The sequence below is a fragment of the Myotis myotis genome, unplaced genomic scaffold (assembly GCF_014108235.1).
Source record: "Myotis myotis isolate mMyoMyo1 unplaced genomic scaffold, mMyoMyo1.p scaffold_m19_p_12, whole genome shotgun sequence".
NCBI classification, from domain to species: domain Eukaryota; kingdom Metazoa; phylum Chordata; class Mammalia; order Chiroptera; family Vespertilionidae; genus Myotis; species Myotis myotis.
Window position 1 is genome coordinate 31,995,066 of NW_023416316.1, and position 19,082 is coordinate 32,014,147.

Here is a 19,082-nt window from a genome sequence, read left to right on the forward strand (position 1 = left end):
AGGTAGGGGAAGTTTTCTGTCATGATTTCTTCAAATAGGTTTTCAATATCTTGCTCTCTCTCTCCTTCTGGCACCCCTATAATTCAGATGTTGGTATGCTTGAAGCTGTCCCAGAGGCTCCTTACACTATCTTCATATTTTTGGATTCTTTTTTCATTTTGCTTTTCCGGTTGGGTGTTCTTTGCTTCTTCGTATTTCAAATCTTTGACTTGATTCTTGCGATCTTCTAGTCTGTTGTTGGGAGTCTGTGTAATATTCTTTATTTCAGTCAGTGTATGCTTAATTTCTAGTTGGTCCTTTTTCATAACCTCGAGGGTCTCATTAGATTTCTTGAGGGTCTCACTAAGTTTATCGGCGGTTTCTAGAAAATTCTTGAAAAACCTTACAAGTGTGGTTTTGAACTCTACATCCATTAGTTTGCTTTCCTCCATTTCTGTCATTTGTGTCCTGTTTCTTTGTCTCCACAGTTTTTATGCTTCCCTGTGTTGATACAGTGGCTTTGTGTGGTAGGTGTCCTGTAGGGCCCAGTGGCTCAGCCTCCCCAATTACCTGAGGTGGACACTCTTGGTGCACCCCTTTGTGGGCTGTGTGCACAGTCTTGTTGTAGTTAAGCCTTGATTGTTGTAGGTATCACTGGGAGAAATTGACCTCCCGGCCAGTTGTCTGTGAGAATCAGCTGTGTCTGCAGTGGAAGAACTTCTGTGCTGGAGACACCCTTTTGGGGCAAGACTTGCTTCAGTGGGGCTTTGGTGCTCACTGAGTCTGCCCCCTGAGTGTGTCCCTTATGGATCTGTGGAGTTGTAATCTGGATGGTCCCACTCTGACCACTGGGTACACTGGCTCTTAGATCTCTAAGGAGGTGCTAATTTAGCCTCTGCCTGTGGCTACCCAGCAGGAGCCCAACTATAAAGCAATGCAAGCTGCTGTGGGGCCTTGGGCCTTCTTTTGGAAGTTCTGGGTTTCTCTGACCCAGCTGAAGTTTGTTAGGTAATTTTCAGATTGCAAAGGGCCAGGCCTTTCATATGCAAATGCCTCTGCACACAGCTTGGGTGGGGCAGGGTCTCTGGGGATCAACAGGGTGGAGCAATCCGCTATGGCTGCTCCTCAGTCCTACCCTAAGAGGCCCCGCTTCTCAGTGTCCCGGTAATAGCTGCAGGTACCTCTGAGAGAAAGCCGCCCTCGAGTGCCAACTGATGCCAGATAGTCCAGTTTCTCCTGTATGAGTCTGGGTCCCCAGAGACTCGCCCGGAACTGGAGTTCAGAGCAGCCGGGAGCTTGAGACTCCCTCCTGATTGAAAAAGACAATCGTGTCCTCTGCTGTCAGCCCTTTCCGCGTGTCCCTCTGTACCTCTGCACTTAACTTCCTCACCTCCTCTGAGTCTCAATGTGCTTTTCTCTTTCCTTCTAGTTGTAGAATTTCCACTCAGCCAGCCTTCCTGTGGTTCTGGATGATGTCTGTTTTGTCTTTTAGTTGTATTTTTGAAGTAGTTGTGCAAGGCAGCAATTTCTGGTGTTTACCTATGCTGCCATCTTGGTTTCTCCTCTGTGGCTGTGTGTTTGTCTTTTAATAGAAGGAGCAGTTGGAGTATATAAGGACCTTTTTTTAAAAAAAATTATTTTTACTGATTTCAAGAGGAAGGGAGAGGGGGGGAGAGAGATAGAAATATCTATGATGAGAGAGAATCATCGATTGGCTGCGTCCTACACACACTCCACTGGGGATCAAGTCTGCAACACAGGCACATGCCCTTGACCGGAATTGAACCCGGGACCCTTCAGTCCACAGGCCAACACTCCATCCAGTGAGCCAAACCAGCTAAGGCAAGGACCTTTTTCAATATCATTTAATGAGAGAAGTAGTAAAAATGTTTTTCCCCCCCCTTATATTCATTTTATAATGTCCCAAGACTTAGAAAACAAGCCTTTTCAGTTTGTTTCTATTAAATTTTTAACATCATTGCTTTCTAAATATCTCTTTAAAATCCTGCCACACAGAGAATAACTTTAAAAGACATTTTCCCCACTATATATCCTTTTAGAAGTCCAGTCTTTCAAAACTTTTTATTGCCCATCACTTTATTTTTGGAGTTAATGATGATGTGGGGGGAACAAAAAATCTCTCTATATAATAGAGAAATATGCTAATTAACCGGGACGCCATAATGGGTCGACTAGACAGGTGGAGGTTGTGCACACAGTGTTAGGGGCAGGGCAGCAGAGGCCTCCACGTGTCTACACTGGGGGAGGGCCTGATCAGCAGCAGCTGTGGCTTCTTCAGGGGCGGGAGAGGGAGTGGGCAGCGCTGCGCCATTTTGAATTGCGTGCTGGGCTCCTAGTAAGGTAATAATGGAATTTACATTAGAGAATAAGAAAACATGTAACTGAGGATGAGCCTGAGGATTCTCCCTTTCCAATTACATGGCTATAGTTCTATTAGTCTTCACTTTCTGTAAAATAACAGTCTACTTGCTAGTGCTTCATCTCCAGTATCATCTCCTCCTGTATGTCTTTTCCACAGCAGAAACCAGTTAAAGAGATGTTTGTATCTCCTCACTGCCTTTTTCAAGACCATATATATTATTGGTTAAAATTATTGATTCTCAATTTAAAGCCTCTTTTTTTCCCTAAAGCTGTCCATTACAAAGTACCACAAACTAGGTGCCATAAAACAACAGAAATTTATTCTCCAATGGTTCTAGAGCAGTGGTTCTCAACCTTCTTAATGCCACGACCCTTTAATACAGTTCCTCATGTTGTGGTGACCCCCAACCATAAAATTATTTTCATTGCTACTTCATAACTGTAATTTTCCTACTGTTATGAATCATAATGTAAATACAGTGGGGCCCTGACTTACGAGTGTCCTAACGAGTTTTTCGAGATACAAGCCGTCTTTCAGCCGGTTTTTTGCTTTGCGTTGCAAGCTAAAATTCGGGTTACGAGCAGCTTCAGATACCCCACTGCTAGTTGGCACAGCGAACATCACAGTGAATGCCACAACATCAGCCCAGCATCACATGTCTCACTCGTTCACTTTTTGATTTGACATACGAGTAATTTGAGTTACAAGCTCCGTCATGAAACGAATTAAACTCGTAAGTCAAGGCCTCACTGTATCTGATATGCAGGATGTATTTTCACTGTTACAAATTGAACATAATTAAAGCATAGTGATTAATCACAAAAACAATATGTAATTATATATGTGTGTTCCGATGGTTTTAGGCGACCCCTGTGAAAGGGTCGTTCGACCCTCAAAAGGGTTGCGACCCACAGGTTGAGAACCGCTGTTCTAAAGGCTGGAAGACCAAACCAAGGTGTCAACAAGGGCTATGTTCTCTCTGAGACTCAAAGTAGAATTCTTCCTTGCCTCCTCTTACCTTGTGGTGGCTATCAGTCCTTGGCTTGTGGCTGCATCACTCCAATCTTTGCCTCCTGTTACTTGCTTGGCTTTCTCCTTGTGTATTTTTGTCTTCACCTCTTCTTATAAGGAAGGATACCAGTCATATTGGATTAGGGCCTATCCTAATTCAGTATGCCTCGTGTTAACTTGATTACACCTGCAAAGACCCTATTTCCAAGTAAGGTCACCTTTGCAGACACTGAGGGTTAGCACCATATCTTTGGGAGAAATACAATTCAATCCATGACACCCTCTCAGTATTTTTCTTTCTTGTTTCACTTTCTACATCTCTGATTTTTCTTATTGTTGAGAAGTGGCTTGCCCAATACAGGTTTAATTCATTGTGATACTTTGAGGACTAGCCCTGTATTTTTCAGGATTAGTAAAGTAGTTGCGACAATTGCATACGCTATCTTTTCTATTTAAATTTTTAAGTTTGTAAGCTATTACACTTTAATCTTTTTGAATCCTGTTGTTTTGTATTTTAAAAGCACACTTATCCGATGTTCTATTTCTATAAACTTATTCTGCTTAGTAAAGCAGAATCTTTAAAATGATGGTTTAATAGAGTACAATCCATTTTTACTTATTAATCATTTCATCTAGAAATCCACCAACCATTATTTTAAATGTGGGTGAATTTAATATTCTATAAAGATTACAAAAAATACAAATAGTGCTTGAAGTGTAAAATTATTGTTGATTTCGTAACTTAAAAAAAATCCAGTTATTATCTCAGGACTGGCAAATTGAATGTAATGTATTCTTTGTTTCATAGCTCAGGAATCTTGCTTTTAAGAAAATTCCCCAGAAATCTTCCCATGCCACTTGTAATGCTCAACATGAGCTTCCTTTACCAAATCCAGTACAGAAGGATACACGAGAAGAAAATTGGCAAGAGTGGAGACAAAGAGATGAGCAGGTACAGCTAAGTAAATCAAATTATTTTGCTTTGATTTTCAATGAATGTATGCATTTGATTTTATTTCATTTTATTTTACTTATTAAAAAATATATTCTTATTGACTCAAAGAGAAAGGGAGAGGGAGAAAGAGACAAACATCAATGATGAGAGAGAACCATTGTCTGCTACCTCCTGCATACCTCCCACTGGGGATCGAGCTCAGGACCCTTCAGTCCACAGTCTAACACTCTATCCACTGAGCCAAACCAGCTAGAGCTGTGTGTATGCATTTTTAAAGATGACAGTGCATCTTGAGTCTGTAACGCTGCTGTTCTGGGGAGCTTTTTGTATTGGTTTAGTTCATGTATTTGCTGCTTTCAATAACAGGTTCTTTTTTTGTGTGTAGTAGAAAAACAGATTGATACATTTATCATTGTTAGTTTTAACAGTTCAAAGCAGTTGTTTTGAAAGTTTTTAATTCATCTCCCTTTTTAAAAATGAGAGAGAGGGAAGGTAGAACAACAGGATTAAATTATTTCAAGTAAGAAAATTATGTTTTTAGGACCAGAGGTCCTTTGTAAAAATACTGAGTGACAGTTTTGCCTAAAAAAAGGACTTTGACAGGAAACTTTTACTTTACAACCTTGATGTGAAATAGTTTATGGCATTTGTTTTTTTTAACCTGATATTTTGTTTTTCTATGCTTTTTTTTTTTTTTTTTTTTTAAATATATTTTATTGATTTTTTACAGAGAGGAAGAGAGAGAGAGAGATAGAGAGCTAGAAACATCGATGAGAGAGAAACATCGATCAGCTGCCTCCTGCACATCCCCCACTGGGGATGTGCCCGCAACCCAGGTACATGCCCCCGACCGGAATCGAACCTGGGACCCTTGAGTCTGCAGGCCGACGCTCCATCCACTGAGCCAAACCGGTTTCGGCTCTATGCTTCTTAAATATTAATAACCAAACCAAATAATTTATTAAGACTCATTTCTTTTTTTGTGCTTGGTGTCCAAGAAAATAACTTACTGAGCTTGAGTATACTCTAGGACAGTGGTTCTTAACCTTCTGGCCCTTTAAATACAGTTCCTCATGTTGTGACCCAACCATAAAATTATTTTCGTTGCTATTTCATAACTGTAATGTTGCTACTATTATGAATCATAATGTAAATATCTGATATGCAGGGTGGTCTTAGGCGACCCCTGTGAAGGGGTCATTCGACCGCCAAAGGGGTCGCAACCCACAGGTTGAGAACCGCTGCTCTAGGAGCTGCTGAATGTGTGGGAAATTAACAGTTACTCGTTTACCTGTTAAACTATTATTTGATCTATTGGGAATAAGTTTTGCACTAACAGATAATTTGGCTTAACCCTTTGCGGTCGTTTGTCTACTCTTAGCCACCAAAGCTTTTTTACCGTTCCGGTCGTATGTCTGCTCTCAGCCACCACAGCAAGGAACCGTACGAATCTTAACTCTATTCATTCATGTATCAGTTCATAATTTCTCTGAAAGCTCTTAAGTGTCTAAGCGACCTTGTCACGAACCAAAACATTGCCCCGACAAATCAGAGATATCAAAACTCAATATAAACAAACGCGGTCGTTCCACACTTGCCATGCAAAACACCGTGGCGAGTCAGTCACCTTTTGAGAGTGAAGAAATCGACAAGCTTCGGAGATACTTCACAGAATTTCAAATAAAGCTTTACAGATTACGTTTAACTGTAATTAGGCATTCTCGCTTGTTAAAATATTTCAAAATAATACTCCAAAATGGCAAAAAGAAAGTTACCGAAAGAAGTGTACTGCGAATCAAAGTAACGATGAAGAGTTTTGTTTTGGCACCTTGAATACTGACTCTGACGTAGAAAGTGATAACGTTTGTAGTGATTCTACTAGTAGTGACGTAGTTCCAAAAAAGAATTAATAAATCTTGTTTATCCTTCATAATCTTGCATGTTATGTATCACTGCTCTTTCAATGGAAATTAATTTCGACCAGTACGACACCCATGTCCAAATTTAATACGACTGCAAAGGGTTAATGCCGGGGTCCAGCCCCAGCGGGTCCAGGGGTTCCCAAAGGCGTAGACGGAGTCGGCGAAGAAGGAAGGACACGGAGACAGTGTTCAGATGATCAGCAGCCTAGCCAGGATCTCCAGCCAAGTTCTGGTCTGGATCTCCAGAGAGGTTCTGCTGTTTATTGTCTTGTTACATCCATATTTATACCAGTTGATTTTAATCCTGTCAATTTCTATTACAAAGGTTAGGGCGTTTCTTATCTCCATTCCAGGGAGTAAAGATTATGTAGCTTAAGCATGATTGTTCATAGTTAAAGCAATTAACTACCCGCCTGGCACTTAGTTAAGGAGTTTCATCCCCTCCCTAACTTCAGGGAAAAATCCCTACGTGGGGAAACAACCTTTCTAGGAGAGGTGACCTTGGTTAAAACACACAGCGCTAAGGGGAGCAAACATATTAAGAACAGTATGCTATATACGCCAGGTCCCTTGAAACATGCTGTGCAGATGTTTCTATCCTGCAGCGACTGTGTCAAGCAGCAAGGATGGACCGGCTTCCAGCAGGTTAATAAAGTGGCTGTGCCTATCATGCTTGGGTTACTAGTCTAAAAAGAATTAGACTATATGAAACTATGCTCTTAACATAAATTCTATTAATTATAACATTTTCTTTAGAATTTGTAGTGCCTTAGGCTCATTATGAGCATCAGTTATTACACTAGAACTAACAAAAGTGCTGTTCAAAAGATATTTCCACACACTGGTATACTGTGTAAATTATCTTGTATTATTCTAGGGATTTTGATACTTTTTATTCCCTTCCACAGCATTCTTCTGGTTTACAAGTGTAAATATAATGATCTGTTTTAGACAGTAATACAATTTAACAGTGTCTTCACCAGAAAGAATTTCTCCCAGTGGCACATGGGCACTGGAAAATTAAGGAAAGCTATTCAGATTTTCATCAAAATACACTCTGTGTAATATGGGAACTTGAGCACAGTTATTTGATTGCCTTTCTTCCTGCCTCTACTGACTGCTGCCAAAATGACATGGTCAGGACTTTGCCCTAACTTCATATAAGGACAGATAGATAACATACCACCTGGAATCTATTTTACGGTGTAGAGTAATATGTTTTAAAAGTAAGGACCAGGCAGTGACTATACTAGGCAGAAAACATACAATTATGGTGGCATTCTTTCTGAAACAGTAGGAAAACAACTATGAGAAATTCCAGGTATTGAGGGCTGTGAAAGACAAAAAGCTAGATACAGGGATTTTGCCTGTTATGTGGCTGCTTAGTTCAAACACAGAAGAGAAATTAGGCTAAAACAAAGTTTCCTACTCCTAAATCACAAAAGCTATAATGTAAATTTATGTCAACTAAGCCTCATCATAAAATTTGAGAACTGGCATTAAACAACAACCAGACAGACAGTAAAGAACCATCTATTCCACCTACTTATGAGCAAACAGTAGATCTTAGTGATCTTAAGTCAAATGAAGAAATATTTCTGCTACATAAAAGGAAAAGAACATTGTACTTAGTGACCAAAGTGAAAAATTTGCTGTGGGGAATGGAAGTTGATTTTAGACAGTCTCCATTTTTTTGCTTAAATAATTAAAACCAAAGGTCTAGAAAATTTTGTAAAACTCGGGATGGGGGATACTAATCTGTAATAATAAAAGCATAATATGCTAATTAGACTGGATGTCCTTCCAGACCAAGCCGGGGCTCCAAGGGAAACCCAGGTCCCGGGTGCCAGAGGGAAGCCGGTGCTGGCAGCCAGGGAAGGAAGGCCTACTCTTGCACAAATTTCATGTATCGGGCCTCTAGTGTTATATAACAAGGTGAAACAATAGACAGAGATGAAAAAGTGACTAAGAGACAGAAATTGAAAGGGAGATGGGTAAAGTAAAAAAAAAATTGTGCCCTGCCAGCACAGCCAAAGGTTCGGTGAGTCTGGGGGGTGCAGGGGTGGGGGGGCGGGTTGGGGAGGAAGGGGCAAAGGATTAAAGAAAAGACAAAGAGAATATAGCTGGGGCTCAGTGGATCTCCTCTGCCTGGATGAGGCTACAGAGAAGATCCAGCCAGCAAGCTGAGGCTTTATTTTATAGTCAGAGGTAAACAAGGTAGTGGTCACCATAGTTACAGTGTTCTTGTGAATTTCACTTGTTTTGGCAGCACTTGCTGCATCTCCCACAGCCCATTAGCTACCTAGGAAGGATCTAAGGGCGGCCATAAGGTCAAGCTTAATTATGCAAAGAGGGCTCTGCCCTCTAAACTAGGACTTACTTGTGGCTCTGGCACAGGTCAATCCGAGGCTTTAACTCTAGAGCCGCTCCCCACAAAAAATCTGGAAAGTACTAGTAAAATCACAGCAGAATTTAAAACTTCATTGGGAAGACTAAAGAACCAGAGTATACACTGAAGACAATTGAGTCAATTGTGTGAAGGAAAATTCGAGATAAATTTTGCCAATACAATTGACATAAGATTGGAACACAGAGCCCTAACCGGTTTGGCTCAGTGGATGGAGCGTCGGCCTGCGGACTGAAGGGTCCTAGGTTTGATTCTGGTCAAGGGCATGTACCTTGGTTGGGGCAATCAGTCAGGCAGGCAGAGTGGTTAGGGGTGACCAGGTAGGCAGGTGAGTAGTTAGGGGTGACCAGGTAGGCAGGCGATAGTTAGGGGTGATCAGGTAGGCAGAGGACCCCTAGCAGGGCTGGTCCCGCCCCGCCCAGGCAAAGAAAGAGGGAGGCCCAGGCCACTGGCAGTGACTCTGTGGCAGGTGTGCGGCTGGCCAGCCATTACCCCGCAGAGGGAGGCCCAGGCCAGCCAAGCCATCGTACCCCAGCCTGTCCCCTGCAGAGGACAGATGGCAAGCAGTGGCAGCAGTGGGGGAGGGGCCAGGTGCCTGCAGCTGGGGGAAGGAAAGCCCAGATAAGCCCTGATCTCAGGCCAGGCCTATGGACCCTACCTGAGGGGTCCCGGATTGTGAGAGGGTGCAGGCCAGGCTGAGGGACCCCCTCCCCCCGAGTGCACGAATTTTCATGAACTGGGCCTTTAGTCTTCTATAAAATACAGGGTTCCTCACTTTGGCATGGATGATAACTTTGGAGAACCTAGACTGTTTTTTAATAAATATTTTTCTTTTCCTGTATATATTGTCAATAGTTATTTTTGCTAGTGTGGTATAAAGCTATCATCTATTTATTATGAAACTTTTTTTTTCTAGCTGACTTCTGAAATGTTTGAAGCAGATCTTGAGAAGGCATTGTTGCTAAGTAAATTAGAATATGAAGAACACAAAAAGGTATTTACACGTTTATTCATTTAGCTATATTAGGTTTAAGTGGTCAGAAGTTAGGACCAACCTTCCCAAATTTTGTATTAAAATTCTCTTTAAAGTTTGTGGTAACAGAATATTATCATGCTGTGTTTACTTTGTTTTTCAATTAAAAAATAAAAACATAAGGTCTTTTTAAAAAACATTGATTTTTAGAGAGAGGAAGGGGGAGAGAGACACACACACATCAGTGTAAGAGAGAAATATCGATTAATTGCCTCCCTTATGCACCTTCACCAGGGATCAAATCCCCAACCTGGGTATGTGCCCTTACTGGGAATCAAACCTACCACCTTTTGATGTATGGGTTGATGCTCCAACCAACTGAGCCACACTGGCAAGGGCACACACAGTTTTTATAATAAGACTAGAAGCCCGTTGCACAAAGATTTGCGCAATAGGCCTTCCTTCCCCTGGCTGCTGGCACCGGTTTTCCTCTGACACCCTGGACCCAGGCCTTTGGTCCAGCTGCAGCGAGGCTTGGCAAGCCAGGCCCCTTCAGTCTTCAGTCTTCACTCTGCGCCTGCGTATGCAAATTAACCACCATCTTTGTTGGGTTAATTTGCATAGTCACTCTGATTGGCTGGTGGGTGTAGCAGAGTGACACCAATTCGCATGTTTCTCTTTTATTAGTGTAGATTCTTCCTCAGGTTTTGAGAGAACAGAAACGTGGCCTAAGCTTTTATGATTTGGAATGTTTATTTTAAAAACTTCCTTCCAAATATAAAGGGAAGAGAGGAAATTAACAGCAAATGATTTATTTTAACTTATTTTAAATGAACATAGAAAATAAGTAGATTTAAAAATACAAGGTGTAAGTATGAGTACAGGGACATCCATTATGGGACCCTCCGCTGGAGATACACTATAATTAACTAAAGTAAATGGGAGGATATTTCTGATAATTTGCCACTAAGCTGTGATGTTGGGCTGTGTGCTAAAATGCATTCTACATTTTGCAACTCTAGGAACACTTAAGTAAAAAAGTAGTGTTGGTTTCAGTTTCTGTATTTAATCACAAGTTGAATAAATTTTATAGATCAAAAAATTCCCAATACATGTAAAGGACTAAAGTTAAATAATATGAAGATAATATAAATGCTCAATTTACTCAGTAGTTAATCATAAATGGGCCTCTGGTCATGCTTAGGGCCTTTAGGCTATGTCATTGTACATTAGCTTCTTTACTCAAGATGAAGGGAAGAGAATAATTAAAATAACAGGTGATGATTTTGCTATTCATTCATAGTTAAAGGGAAGAGGAAGAAAGCCAGTGAGGTGGGCTTTTGTACACTATATATATTAGTTTCATTTCCCATGTCTCTCTGTTCCTGTTATCCTGAAAAATCAAGAACTGTAATTTTGTTGTTACTTTTTCATTTAGACACAAACCTGACAATTACAAAAATGGATACAGTTAACTTTACTATGACTTAAATCATTTAATGGACTTTCAGGTTATACTGGAAATTTATCAAATTGGTAGATATATATCTAGATTCTAAGGCTAAAATAGTTAGCTGTATCTTTAGAGGAGGAGTAGAGTAGATGGTATTATGAACTATCATTCATCCAGCCTGTTTTCTTGGTACATAGGTATAGTACCCAAAAGCATTGGTTTTATCAAAAAATAATGAACCTCAGGGAATGGAGAAACTTCTTTAATCTGCGATGGCTAGTTTGGTGTGATTACACTGATGTAGTATAGTCATTGAGTTTTAAGTCAGTTACATTAATTTAAAAACTGTGCCTGGCTGGTGTGGCTCAGTGGTTGAAGGGCATCTATGAACCAGGAGGTCACAGTTTGATTCCCAGTCGGCACATCTCTCTCATCATTGATGTTTCTATTTCTTTTTTCTTTTTTTTTTTTTAATGGTAATTACTACAAAGAAGCGTCTGATTTTTTTTTAATTAAATCTTTTTTGTTCAGATTATTACAGTTGTTCCTCTTTTTCCCCCCCATAACTCCGCTCCACCCAGTTCTCACTGCACCCTCTGCCCTCACTCCCCACCCACTGTCCTCATCCATAGGTGCATGATTTTTGTCCAGTCTCTTCCCGCATCCCCCACACCCCTTTCCCCCGCAAGATTAGTTAGTCCATTCCCTTACTATGCCCCTGATTCTATTATAATCACCAGTTCATTCTGTTCATTGATTATTTATTCACTTGATTTTTAGATTCACTTGTTGATAGATGTGTATTTGTTGTTCATAGTTTGTATCTTTACCTTTTTCTTCCTCTTCCTCTTCTTTTTTTTTTTTTTTAATATATTTTATTGATTTTTTACAGAGAGGAAAGGAGAGTGATAGAGAGCCAGAAACATCAATGAGAGAGAAACATCAATCAGCTGCCTCCTGCACGCCCCCCACTGGGGATGTGCCCACAACCAAGGTACATGCCCTTGACCGGAATCGAACCCGGGACCCTTAAGTCCGCAGGCCGACGCTCTACCCACGGAGCCAAACCGGTTCTGGCCTCTTCCTCTTCTTAAAGGATACCTTTCAGCATTTCATATAATACTGGTTTGGTGGTGATGAACTCCTTTAGCTTTTTCTTATCTGTGAAGCTCTTTATCTGACCTTCAATTCTGAATGATAGCTTTGCTGGGTAAAGTAATCTTGGTTGTAGGTTCTTGGCATTCATCACTTTGAATATTTCTTGCCTCTCCCTTCTGGCCTGCATAGTTTCTGTTGAGAAATCAGCTGACAGTCGTATGGGTACTCCCTTGTAGGTAACTGACTTTCTTTCTCTTGCTGCTTTTAAGATTCTCTCTTTGTCTTTTGCTCTTGACAATTTAATTATGATGTGTCTTGGTGTGGTCCTCTTTGGATTCCTTTTGTTTGTGGTTCTCTACGCTTCCTGACTTGTAAGTCTATTTCTTTCACCAGGTAGGGGAAGTTTTCTGTCATGATTTCTTCAAATAGGTTTTCAATATCTTGCTCTCTCTCTCCTTCTGGCACCCCTATAATTCGGATATTGGTACGCTTGAAGCTGTCCCAGAGGCTCCTTACAGTATCTACATATTTTTGGATTCTTTTTTCATTTTGCTTTTCCAGTTGGGTGTTTTTTGCTTCTTCGTATTTCAAATCTTTGACTTGATTCTTGCGATCCTCTAGTCTGCTGTTGGGAGTCTGTGTAATATTCTTTATTTCAGTCAGTGTATGCTTAATTTCCAGTTGGTCCTTTATCATAACATCGAGGGTCTGACTAGATTTCTTGAGGATCTCACTACATTTATCGGAGGTCTCACCAGTCTTTTTGAAGGTCTTAGTAAATTTATCGGCAGCTTCTAGAAAGTTCTTGAAAAACTTTAAAAGTGTGGTTTTGAACTCTACATCCAGTAGTTTGCTTTCCTCCATTTCTGTCATTTGTGTCCTGTTTCTTTGTCTCCGCATTTTTTATGCTTTCCTGTGTTGATAAAGTGGTTTTCTGTGCTAAGTGTCCTCTAGGGCCCAGTGGTTCACCCTCCCTAATTACCTGAGGAGGACACACTTGGTGCACCCCCTTATGGTCTTTGTGCACAGTCTTGTTGTAGTTAAGCCTTGATTGTTGTAGTTAACACTGGGAGGGAGTGACCTCCAGGCCAATTGTGAGAATCAGCTGTGTCTGCAGTGGGAGAACTTCTGTGCTGGAGACACCCCTCTGGGGCAAGACTTGCTTCAATGGGGCTTTGGTGCTCACTGGGTCTGCCCCCTGAGTGTGTCCTTTAAGGTTCCGAGAAGCTGCAAACTGGATGGTCCCACTCTGACCACTGGGCACACTCACTCCTGAATCTCTAGGGAGGTGCTAATCTAGCCTTTGCCTGAGGCTATCCAGGAAAAGCCTCCCTGCAGGGCTTGGGCGGGGAGGGTCCCACGGGATCAACAGGGCAGAGTGAGCAGTTATGGCTGCTCTCAGTCCTGCCCTCAGAGGCTCTGTTTCTCAGTGTCCCGGTAATCGCTGCAAGCCCCTCGGAGAGAAAGCTGCCCTCGAGTTCCGACTGATGTCAGACAGTCCCACTTCTCCTGTATGAGTCTGGGTCCCCAGAGACTCGCCCAGAACTGGAGCTCAGAGCCTGAGACTCCCTCCCGATTGAAAAAGACAACTGCGCCCTCAGCCGCCAGCCCGCTCCACACGCACCTCTGCACCGTAGTATTTTACTTCCGCACTGCTGCTCCTCTGAGTCTCGGTATGCTTTTCTCTTTCCTTCTAGTTGTAGAATTTCCACTCAGCCAGCCTTCCTGTGGTTCTGGATGGTGTCCATTCTGTCTTTTAGTTGTATTTTTGAAGTGGTTGTGCGAGGCAGCAAACTCCGGTGTTTACCTATGCCGCCATCTTGGTTTCTCTGTTTCTATTTCTTTCTCCCTCTCCTTTCTTGTCTGAAATCAATAAGAAAAAAATTTTTTTTAAATAAAAAACCTCCCACAAAACTATACTTTTAGCTTAAGGATTTTTGTAATAACCAAGGTTTGAGATGGCATTATCTATTCTGTTCTATCACTTATTCACCAATTATTATTTTGTATAGACAAAATATGCTAGGTACCCAATACAAAGATTAAGACATGATTCCATTCCTTGGATTTAGTGAAGGAAGACATACATATTTTTATGGCATATAGTATTAAGAGATGTATGTTCTCAGTGCAGAGGGAATTCAGAAAGTTGGAAGAACTCTCTGTGCCTTTGATGGGGATGGATTTTAGGAAAGGATTCTTAAAAGAGGATCTTTCTAAATGTATTAGAAGTTCACAAGTGGGTAAGAGGAAAGTTGGCATTCTCAGGAGGAGTGGCAAGCGTATAAGCATATAGCATATTTTTTTTTAAATATATTTTATTGATTTTTTACAGAGAGGAAGGGAGAGGGATAGAGAGTCAGAAACATCAATGAGAGAGATACATCGATCAGCTGCCTCCTGCACATCCCCCAGTGGGGATGTGCCCGCAACCCAGGCACATGCCCTTGACCGGAATCGAACCTGGGACCCTTCAGTCCTCAGGCCGACGCTCTGTCCACTGAGCTAAACCGGTTTCGGCAGCATATTTTAAAAACTATAATTTAGAGACCTGGAGTTGTGAGAGATACTGCCAGAAGAATAAGATATAAAGAACCTTGTGTACCAGGCTAAGGAGATTAGGTTTTATACATTTACAGAGAACTATTGAATATTTTTAACTTCTAGATTGAATTTGGGTTTTCATTTTAGAAACTCATACTGTAGCAGTGTAGAAGATGGATTGAGGGAATAAAATTAGAGTGTTGCAGTGTCAAGCAAAAGAAGATAGGGGAAATAACAAGGTATGAAGAAAAGAGAATAGATTTAAGAGAGGTTTAGTAGATAAACTCAACCAGATATACTGACTATTTTTGATATAAAGTGTGTAGAAAGAATAAGCTAGAATGACTGAGGTTTCTGGCCTAGATAGTTGTGTATGTGAGGGTGGCATTAAACAGGATACTCAGTAAAGAATCAGTCCTTTCTAAGGAATTGGAGATGCTTAATGAACATCCCAGTTGCGTTGTCTGTACATACAGAAATTATCATTGTATTGGTAGAACTTTAAACGTTTGAGTTTGAAGAACAGTGGGTATAAAGCATAAGAATGGGTTAGAATGGAATAATAGTGAATAGCAGGTACATTTTTAAGAACAGGTTAGGAAAAGAGAAGCTGTTGAAAGGAGTCTGAAGAGTAGTCATAGATGCATTGAGAAAATCAAGAAATGCTTGAAAAATAATGCCCTTTGGATTTGGCATTTAAATGGAAGTTGACCTTTTTAGTGTCAAAGAATAGCAGAAGCCAGATTTCAGGGGTTTTGTGGTTTTGTGTGTGTGTAAGCAAATTTATGGTAGATTATTGATTTAAGTTTGGTCCAGAAATGGAGAAGAGGGTGGCAAGTTGGAGGGGTTAATAGACCAAGGTAAGCATCTTGTTTTTATTTTAATAGTTAAGATACAAGAGATTGACTATATAAATAAACGGGTATCTTTTTATATAAGTTGGCTAGCCTTAGTTTTTATATGTTATTTGCTTTTTATTTTTAAAAAGAAAATGTTAATGAACATATTACCTGTTGGTGAGTTAGTTTTGCTACTGTAAAATAAGCTTAATGGTTGTCTATAATTCTTTTCAGGAGTATGAAAATAATGAAAATGCTTCAACTCAGTCAAAGGTTATGAATAAAAAAGATAAAAGAAAGAATCATCAGGGAAAAGACAAACCTCTCACAGTATCACTAAAAGATTTTCAATCTGAAGGTAATATGTGTGTGAAATCTGTATGTAGAGTAACTGTTCTAAGTCTTTGTTTACTTGATTTGTAAGTACATTTCTAATTTTTAAAGTAAGTAAAAATGGTTTTGTTAATCTGCTACTTAGAATGTAGAATGTAAACCTGTTTGGAAATAAACCATTTAGATGTTAAAGTAATTTAAATCAATCATTAAAACCCCATAAAACTAGAATTTACCTTTTTGTATTTCTAATTTTGTCCCTTTTCTAAAACTCACTGAAAATAAAAATTAACATTTATAGTTTTTAAGTCATTATGAGACATATTTTTGTCCTTATACATAAAGTGATTTGGTTTAAACTAGATCAGGAATAGTATCTTTAGGTTTCATCCATTATTGGTCAACCTCCTCAAATTATCTGGAGCTACATCTTATAAAATTAAAATACAAATTTTTAGAATGAGAGTTATTCCCAGAAAATTCTTTATAATATCATTTATAAATTTTTTTTTATCAAAAAGAGAAGATAGAAGAAAATTGTACCATCCACTAAATTTTTGAAGACAGACCACTAAATACTTTACTTTTGATGTTGGAAATGATGAAAACCCTAGATATCACACTATTCATGTGTGGCAACTTAAATATAAATTAGTTAAAATGAACTAAAATAAAAATTTTTTTAAGTGTTGCATTAGCCACATTTCAAATGCTCAGTAGCCATGTGACTAGTAGCTTCTATATCAGACAGCAGTCAGAAAATTATTTTGAACAGCACTGTGATTATACCAACCAAGTGGACAGTTTGTTCAATGGCAGAGCAGTATATTTGATTCATATGAATTTAGAGTTAATACATTGGGCATTTGTTCTGTGAGGATTAATAATACCATAGCAATAATCTCAAAACAAACCCCCAAACACCCTACTGGTACTGTTTCCAGAAACAAGCCTAATGAAAGTAGGAATAAATTTAGAGGATTATATTGCTCTCCTTTAAGGATCAGGAAAATTGCTTTGTTTTGGGGCTAAAAGGACCAGATGTATGCTAAAATAAAATTTCCAATTTTAGTAAGAAAGATTTTATATAAGAAATATTTTCTTAAAAATTAACCAGAAGCATGTAAAGAAACTCAATTTTCCATATGTTTTGACTTATTAAGTGTTATATAAGTGTATTAGATGGATTGAGAAAGACATCAGTATAATACTGTTAAAGGAGAAACAATTATAAGATGTGATTAACACATTCTTCCTCAGGTACTGGCATCACATTGTAGGCTAAGTAGAATAGGCTAATAAATTGTAATCTACTAAGATTTAGTAGTTAGATCTGAAACTTGTGATTTTGACATTTACTATCTTTATGGACTCTATTCTGATTAGTGAATGCTTTAGAGAACTGGTTCAACTTTTAGATTCTCAATCATAAGAAAGCTATTCTATTCAATTATTAGTCCTTGAGAATGGGGAATTTTTGCTGTCCACAAGAAGCCTTATTAAATGTTAGATATCCTGATAATTTTCAGTTTAAATAAGAACACTTGCTTCCTATTTGTACTTTAGTTTCAGTCTTCTGTGTGGATTCCCTTATGTCTTCCTTTTCCTCATTCTGTAATCCCTTTTCACAAATGCTGTTGTTACTAAGAAAATGATTATTTTGCCTTCTTTTTGTGTTCTATAAATATACATTAATTTTTAGAATTTTTATAGTATATCAAATCACTGTGATGCATTTTTAAAAACAAAACCTAGCTAATAGTTTTAAAGGACACAAATTATTATTTGACTTTTTATTTTATTCCACAAAGGCAGTGGTCTGTATAGTTTTTGCAGTCATAGTATCCTGTGATTTGATTTTAGACATATTTTGTGCCCTCTCAAATTCTTTCCTCCTTCCAAACATACTATGTGAAACCAAAGCTCAAATGACGTGGAATTCAAATGTTTAAAATTTAATAATACCCCTTTGTTATGGGTGGCATTTACTGGAATATAAGACCTAGTCCCAAAGCTGAACAAATTAATAGTTATATACTGAACTTTAACATCTTTAGAAGAGTAAATCTGATGAATCCTAGGCAACCCCCAAGTGACTTCTGAAACTCATAATTTTGAAATTCTCTTGTTACTTTGTTTAAATATTTTTTACATATTAAAATATTTTATCCGTTAATTTCCTTCAATGAAGTATCACCATTCTATTTTACAGATCACATTAATAAAAAGACAGAGGTAAGTGTTGTAACCATCTTTATTTTAGAAAATATTTCATGATTATAAGAATAATACTTCAATGTTTAATAGTAGGTCTTTTTTTTGAGTCATAGTCATTTACGGAACAACCCATAGGTTTTTCATGAGTAAACTCAATCATGTTTCTGGCAATTATAAGGATATAAAATATATTGTGTCAGAATAAGCATATGATTATTTGCATGAAATATAATGTAATGTCATTTGGCTTTAGCATCCTGATTTGTGTGTGCCTGTGAGTCAAAAGGTTATGACATGTAAGTTAAAACTTTAGGGAAAGTCTGTATTTTATTATCAGTCTGTATTTTAATCTTCATTAAAAACATCCTGAAATACCATGTCTTTAGGTATTTTGGAATTAAAAAATTGTGAGGTAAACTTTAATTATATAGTTTATACCCATGAATAAGATTAACCTGATCATATACTTTTCTTACCATTCACCTTTAGAGGGTAGTATAACTATAACTTCCTAGTGTTCTTGGTACCTTTTTAAAAAAATTCCATAAAGCCTCTACAAACCTTTTAGAATTAGGAAATGAGACTACTATACAATATATTTTAATATTGAGGGTGGTACTAAAAATTGTTGAGTTCTTTTTACTTCTTTAGGTATTAATTGAAAGTTTTATTATTCTTATATGATGTATGTGTATCTTGTCGATAATTCCATTCGTTGATTTTTTAATGGCCAGCTATATTTCTTGGTGTCACTTTAGAACACATACATGGTTCTTAATAATTTTTTGTTGTTTCATGCATTTGCTTGACAAGTCAGGGATAATAAATTCATATATATGAAAATAAAATTTAAATAACTCTGTTACTGTATTAATAATATAGTCCTTAACTATTCACAACAAACTCAGAATTAATTTGTTGGTGAAACAGATGTTAGAAATTCTTTTGAATTTATTTACAAACAACTG

The 19,082-nt window shown here is 38.7% G+C and overlaps 1 protein-coding gene across 8 annotated transcripts in view; it reads left to right on the top strand.

Annotated features, from left to right (window-relative positions):
• The window catches only part of GKAP1 (G kinase anchoring protein 1), a 64,292-nt gene that overhangs the window by 15,157 nt on the left and 30,053 nt on the right, over window positions 1-19,082 (top strand). For 7 of the 8 annotated variants that reach the window (XM_036330715.1, XM_036330713.1, XM_036330709.1 and 4 more), the window contains 4 exons: window positions 4,182-4,325; window positions 9,574-9,651; window positions 15,799-15,922; window positions 18,110-18,132. In XM_036330715.1, the coding sequence (XP_036186608.1) occupies window positions 4,182-4,325; window positions 9,574-9,651; window positions 15,799-15,922; window positions 18,110-18,132 (369 nt within the window). The remainder of the gene's footprint in view (window positions 1-4,181; window positions 4,326-9,573; window positions 9,652-15,798; window positions 15,923-18,109; window positions 18,133-19,082) is intronic. The other variant, XM_036330714.1, reaches the window with a different exon arrangement.